Genomic DNA, 6,365 nt, shown 5'->3' with positions numbered 1-6,365 from the left:
ATTGGAGGCCAATCATCACAGCCCCAGGACATCACTGCATAAGTTCCTCAGGGCAATGTCCTAGGCCCGACTATCTTCATCTGCTTCATCTATGACGTTCCCTCCATCATAAGGTCAGAAGCGGGGATGTTCGCTGATGATTGCATAGTGTTCAGCTCCATTCGCAATTTCTCAGATAATAAAGCAGTCCGTGCCTGCATGCAGCAAGACCTGGACAACATTCAGGCTTCAGCTGATAAGTGGCAAGTAACATTCGCACCACTGAAGTGCCAGGCAATGACCATCTCCAACAAGAAAGTCCAACAACCTCCCCTTGACATTCAATGAAATTACCTTCACCAAATCTCCCACATCAACATTCTGGGAGTCACTATTGACCAGAAACTGAACTGAACCAGCCACAAAAATGCCGTGGTTACAACAGCAGATGAGAGGCTAGGTATTCTGCAGTGAGTGGCTCACCTCCTGACTCCCCAAAGTCTCTCCACAACTTACAAGGCACAAGTCAGGAGTATGATGGAATACTCTCCACTTGCCTGGATGGATACAGCTTTAACAACACTCAAAAGCTCAACACCATCCAGAGCAAAGCAGTCCATTTACTCTGCACCCCATCCACTGTCTTAAACATCCACTTCCTCCACCACCGGCACACCACGGCTGCAGTGTGTTCTATCCACAGGATGCACTGCAGCAAGTCGCCAGGACTTCTTCGGCAGCACTGCCCAAATCTACGACCTCCACCATCTTGAAGGACAAGGGCAGCATATGTATGGGAACACCATCACCTCCAGGTCCCCCTCCAAGTCACACACCAACCTTACTTGGACATATATCGCCATTCCTTCATTGTTGCTGGAACAAATCCTGGAACTCCTTACCTAACAACACTGCGGGAACATCGTCACCACACGGACTGCAGCAGTTCAAAAAGGTGCACCACCTTCTCAAGGGCAATTAGGGAAGGGCAATAAAATGTTGGCCTTGCCAACAACGCCCATATCCCGAGAAAGGATAATAATTTTTTAAATTGTAGTTCAATGCATTTTACTCATTCACTGATCTGCCATTTCCATAATTTGTTCAAACACTGTCGACTGGGACCAATTTCTGCTTCCACTTGGTTCCCCACGACTGTCTCAGTTAATGTTCCACAGACAGCAGATCTGATCAATTTAGTCCTCGGATTCTCCTGTCTCTGGTTATCACCTGATGCCCTATCTGGGAAATACTGAACAGGCTGGGGCTCGTTTCTCTAGAAAAGAGAAGACTGAGAGGTGACCTGATAAGAAGTCTTCAAAATTATGAAGGTTCGATAGGGTAGACGTAGAGAAGATGTTTCCACTTGTGGGGGAGTCCAAAACTAGTGGCCATAAGTATGATAGTCACCAATAAATCCATTAGGGAATTAGGAGAAACTTCTTTAGCCAAAGAATAATGAGAATGTGGAACTCGCTACCACATGGAGTGGTTGAGGCGAATTGCATAGATGCATTTAAGGGGAAGCTGGATAAACACACGAGGGAAAGATGTAGGGTGGGAGGAGGCTCGTGTGGAGCATAAACACCGGCATAGACCAGTTGGGCCGATTGGCCTGTTTCTGTGCTGTAAATTCTATGTAATTCTATGTAATTTACAGCCTAAGTTGCATGGTCCGGTACAGTAATTTCATTTTCCACTCTGAATATTAGAATGTGATACCTCTTGGGTCAATTTAGTGAGTTAATTACAATTAGAAGGGTTTCTGTTCACCCACTGGGCAACACTCCATCATCAGATATTGTGTGTATAACGTCATTTTGATTCATAGGGAGTGAGGGCTCTCTTACAGGAGTGGTCATGAGGGAAATATCTGGTGAAGCCCTAAAAATGTAGTGATGGATTAATTCCTGCAATCCCTGTATGTGGTTCCACATCTCAGTCGTGCATCCCTGGAGCTCCACTGAAAAAGTGAGTATCAGAGAGTGTGTCACCCTTGGGCCACTCTTGCCACTCCGAGAGACCGAGTTTGGAGATACAATGCCAAGGCTGGTGTATGTTTCAGGGAGAAACAGCAGAGGAGCGAAAGAGAGAAAACGTCTCAAAAAGAGGGGTCTTTGTTCCAACAAATGAAAAAATAAAGGAAACTTCCCTCTGACCACACCAGAGTTCTTGCACAGAGAACATTTGATGTTTAGAACCCTTGTCACTGCTCCTTTGTATACTCGTACACAAATCACAGAGTGCTATCATCTCTTTAATGATTATCTCCCAGCAATGCTCTCCAGTGCCTTAGATCTCTGCAAATGACTCACTTGCTGTTTTGCTAATTTAATCTCCTTCCTGATTTATGTTGGCTGTTGAGCGGAGAGAATCCGTGCCAATTTTTTTTCCCTCTCTTTCTGTAATTCAGACTCTGTGTGTGTGTTGGTGTGTGTGTGTATTGCGGGGGGGGGGAGCTTTTATTTCCTCCCTTTTTTTGACAAAAAGTACAGCTGCCAAACCCAGTCAGCCAGGGGAGGAGAGAGGCAGACAGGAGAGGAGAGAGAAGCGGCCACCGTTCTGCATCAAAGGGAGAAGCCCAGTGAATGCCCGGGGAGCCCTTGTCTGCAAGCTCCAAACATACTGTAAGAAAAACCTTTCTGCACCATTCAAAGGAGTTATATTGCCGCCGATTAATCGTGTCCATCGGAGCCGGAAATTAAACATTCAGCAACCGAATAATTTCTTCTTTTAGAAAGGATTTAAAACGTGGCAAGAATTTGATAAAACTTTTGATTTCCAACAAATCGAGTTGTGTCTGAATTGTGGCTCGGTGTCCGGGCTGAACTGCCCTTGGGGTTTGGGAGCATTGGCGGCGGCTTCGCTCACTTTCATGCTGCTCTGAACTCTTGCTTGCTCTGGCTGGGCTTGCCTCGGTGCCCGCTGTCTCGCTGCCCTATCGGTGGGAGTCTCTGCATTGTATGTCGCTCTGGATTGCCTTTAACCGTCTGCAGCTTCGCCCGAGTTTGGTCCGCAACCAGCCGAGATGGCAGCGTGCGGGGCTCCCCCTCTGACAGTCCTAACGCTCCTCCTGGCTCTGAACCACGCTCTGCCCGCCCACCTTGGTCCCGAAGACCCGCAATTGCAGGTCAGATACGCCCTGGGGAATGAGGAGAAGGCAGCAACAGTTGTGCTTGGTCCTGATACTATCCCTCCTCAAGGAACAGAGGATGAAGCAGAACCCACAGGACCCCTAAGGATAGTGAAAGCTAAGAGTGCTTCCAAAGAAACATCTCCTGGTAAGTTGAGCTAAATCTTTAGTTCAGTTAAGACGTGAAGAGCAGAAGTTGTCCGGCAGGTAATGACGAGACCTGACCTGGGCCAGATGCCAGCAATATTCCAGGGATGTTCCATACACAGGCACTTACTATCAAATCACTTTTTGCAGATAACACTTGGTCCCTGTGATCTCCTGGACTGGTTTTGATTGCCTGAGGGGGTCGGAGAGGAATTTTCCAGAGTACTTTTCCCTTATTGACCCTGGGTTTTTTCACTTTTTGTTCCTCTCCCAGGAGATTACATGGTGGGTGGGGGGTGGGAAGAAATGTTTCGCCATGATTGCTCTGGACATCATGGTGTGGGGCAGGCTTGATGGATCAGCTGGTCTTTTCCTGCCCCTCAATTTCGTATGAATTTCCAAACATGAAGAAATAAAACTAATGTGTCCTGGGGGTGACATTAGAAAGGTCTGTGTTCCAGGATGCCTCTAATACTTCCCCAGTACAGCAGTTATCTTATCTCAGTGTTGTGGCTTCTTCATGTTTCTGCAGTACAGTTGTTATCATACTCATTGAGTGCTGCTGCACTTAGAATGTACACTCAGGTAGTGGTTTTTGGAGGCCAATCATCTCAGCCCCAGGACAGTGCTGCAGGAGTTCCTCAGGGCAGTGTCCTAGGCCCAACTATCTTCAGCTGCTTCATCAATGACCTTCCCTCCATCATAAGGTCAGAAATGGGGATGTTCGCTGATGATTGCACAGTGTTCAGTTCCACTCACAATCCCTCAGATAATGAAGCAGTCTGTGCCCGCATGCAGCAAGACCTGGACAACATCCATGCTTGGGCTGATAAGTGGCAAGTAACTTTCACGCCAGACAAGTGCCAGGCAATGACCATCTCCAACAAGAGAGAGTCTAACCACCTCCCCTTGACATTCAACGGCATTACCATCGCCGAATCCCCCATAATCAACATCCTAGGGGTCACCATTGACCAGAAACTTAACTGGACCTTTTTTTTTTATTCATTCATGGGATGTGGGCGTCGCTGGCGAGGCCGGCATTTATTGCCCATCCCTAATTGCCCTTGAGAAGGTGGTGGTGAGCCGCCTTCTTGAACCGCTGCAGTCCATGTGGTGACGGTTCTCCCACAGTGCTGTTAGGAAGGGAGTTCCAGGATTTTGACCCAGCGACAATGAAGGAACAGCGATATATTTCCAAGCCATATAAATACTGTGGCTACAAGAGCAGGTCAGAGTCTGGGAATTCTGCGGCGAGTAACTCACCTCCTGACTCCCCAAAGCCTTTCCACCATCTGCAAGGCACAAGTCAGGAGTGTGATGGAATACTCTCCACTTGCCTGGATGAGTGCAGCTCCAACAACACTCAACAAGCTTGACACCATCCAGGACAAAGCAGCCTGCTTGATTGGCACCCCATCCACCACCCTAAACATTCACTCCCCTCACCACTGGCGCACTGTGACTGCAGTGTGTACCATTCACAGGATGCACTGCAGCAACTCGCCAAGGCTTCTTCTGCAGCACCTCCCAAACCCGCGACCTCCAACACCTAGAAGGACAAGGGCAGCAGGCACATGGGAACAACACCACCCGCACGTTCCCCTCCAAGTCACACATTATCCCGACTCGGAAATATATCGCTGTTCCTTCATCGTCGCTGGGTCAAAATCCTGGAACTCCCTTCCTAACAGCACTGTGGGAGAACCTTCACCACACGGACTGCAGCGGTTCAAGATGATGGCTCACCACCACCTTCTCAAGGGCAATTAGGGATGGGCAATAAATGCTGGCCTCATCAGCGACGCCCACATCCCATGAACGAATAAAAAAAAAGGTTGTAATCTGTCCTATTTTAAAAATGGCTCTCCCAATCACAATCCACTACTCCAATTTTTAACCCAGGAAGAAGAGTTTTATCGGGAGTTCAGGTCTCTGCCATTACCCTAATGAGATGAGAAAAGGGACTGAGATTTTGGAATGAAGCGGATTGCATTAGAATCTAAAGCCATCTTGTAGTTGAACAACTGGGATGAGAACCCGAATTTGAAATAGGATCTGATAGAAATATCCGTAATGGGAAGAGGGCAGGATTGGTATTCTGGGAGGTTGAGGTCAAATGGGATGAAAGGGCCTCCTTCATCCAAACCTGACTTGTGATCTTACATGATTTCTGCACAATAGGGATGAATCATAGAATCATAGAAAGTTATGGCACAGAAGGAGGCCATTCGGCCCATCGTGTCCGTGCAGGCTGAAAAAGAGCTATCGAGCTTAATCCCACTTTCCAGCACTTGGTCCGTAGCCCTGTAGATTACAGCACTTCAAGTGCACATCCAAGTGCTTTTTAAATGAGTTGAGGGTTTCTGCCTCTACCACCCTTTCAGGCAGTGAGTTCCAGACCCCCACCTCTGGGTGAAAAAATTTCTCCTCAGCTTCCCTCAAATCCTTCTACCAATTACTTTAAATCTATGCCCCCGGTCACTGACCCCTCTGCTAAGGGAAATAAGTCTTCCCTATCCACTCGATCTAGTCCCATCATAATTTTATATACCTCAATTCAATCTCCCCTCAGCCTCCTTTGTTCCAAAGAAAACAAACCCAGCCTATCCAATCTTTTCTCATAGCTAAAATTCTCCAGCCCTGGCAACATCCTCGCAAATCTCCTCTGTACCCTCTCTATTGCAATCACATCTTTCCTGTAATGTGGTGACCAGAGCTGTACGCAGTACTCAAGCTGTGGCCTAACCAATGTTTTATACAGTTCTAGCATAACCTCCCTGCTCTTATATTCTGTGCCTCGGCTAATAAAAGAAAGTATGCCATATGCCTTTTTAAATACCTTATCTACCTGTCCTGCTATCGTCAGGGATCTGTGGGCATGCACTCCAAGGTCCCTCACTTCCTCTACACCTCTCAATATCCTCCCATTGAGACACCTGATCTGGATGGGGGATGAAATGCCATCACTCAGCACGTCAGAAAATGTGTCATATATCTGAAATTCAATACAACATGGTATCTACATCGGAGTAAAAGTTTGTGTTAAAATCTACGAGAGAACTCTTCATATGATTGCAAAACTCTTACTTCCTCTCTGACTTCC

The 6,365-nt window shown here is 47.3% G+C and overlaps 1 protein-coding gene across 1 annotated transcript in view; it reads left to right on the top strand.

Moving 5' to 3' along the window:
* Positions 1–2,462: 2,462 nt before the first annotated feature.
* Positions 2,463–6,365, top strand: part of LOC137335767 (inactive carboxypeptidase-like protein X2) — a 66,650-nt gene continuing 62,747 nt past the window's right edge. The window contains exon 1 of the mRNA XM_068001119.1: positions 2,463–3,260. Coding sequence (XP_067857220.1) covers positions 3,008–3,260 — 253 coding nt within the window. The 5' untranslated portion in view covers positions 2,463–3,007. The remainder of the gene's footprint in view (positions 3,261–6,365) is intronic.

Source organism: Heptranchias perlo, chromosome 20 (assembly GCF_035084215.1).
Source record: "Heptranchias perlo isolate sHepPer1 chromosome 20, sHepPer1.hap1, whole genome shotgun sequence".
Classification (NCBI taxonomy): domain Eukaryota; kingdom Metazoa; phylum Chordata; class Chondrichthyes; order Hexanchiformes; family Hexanchidae; genus Heptranchias; species Heptranchias perlo.
The sequence above is the reverse complement of the archived record's forward strand: the minus strand, read 5'-3'. Positions and strand labels throughout refer to the sequence as shown.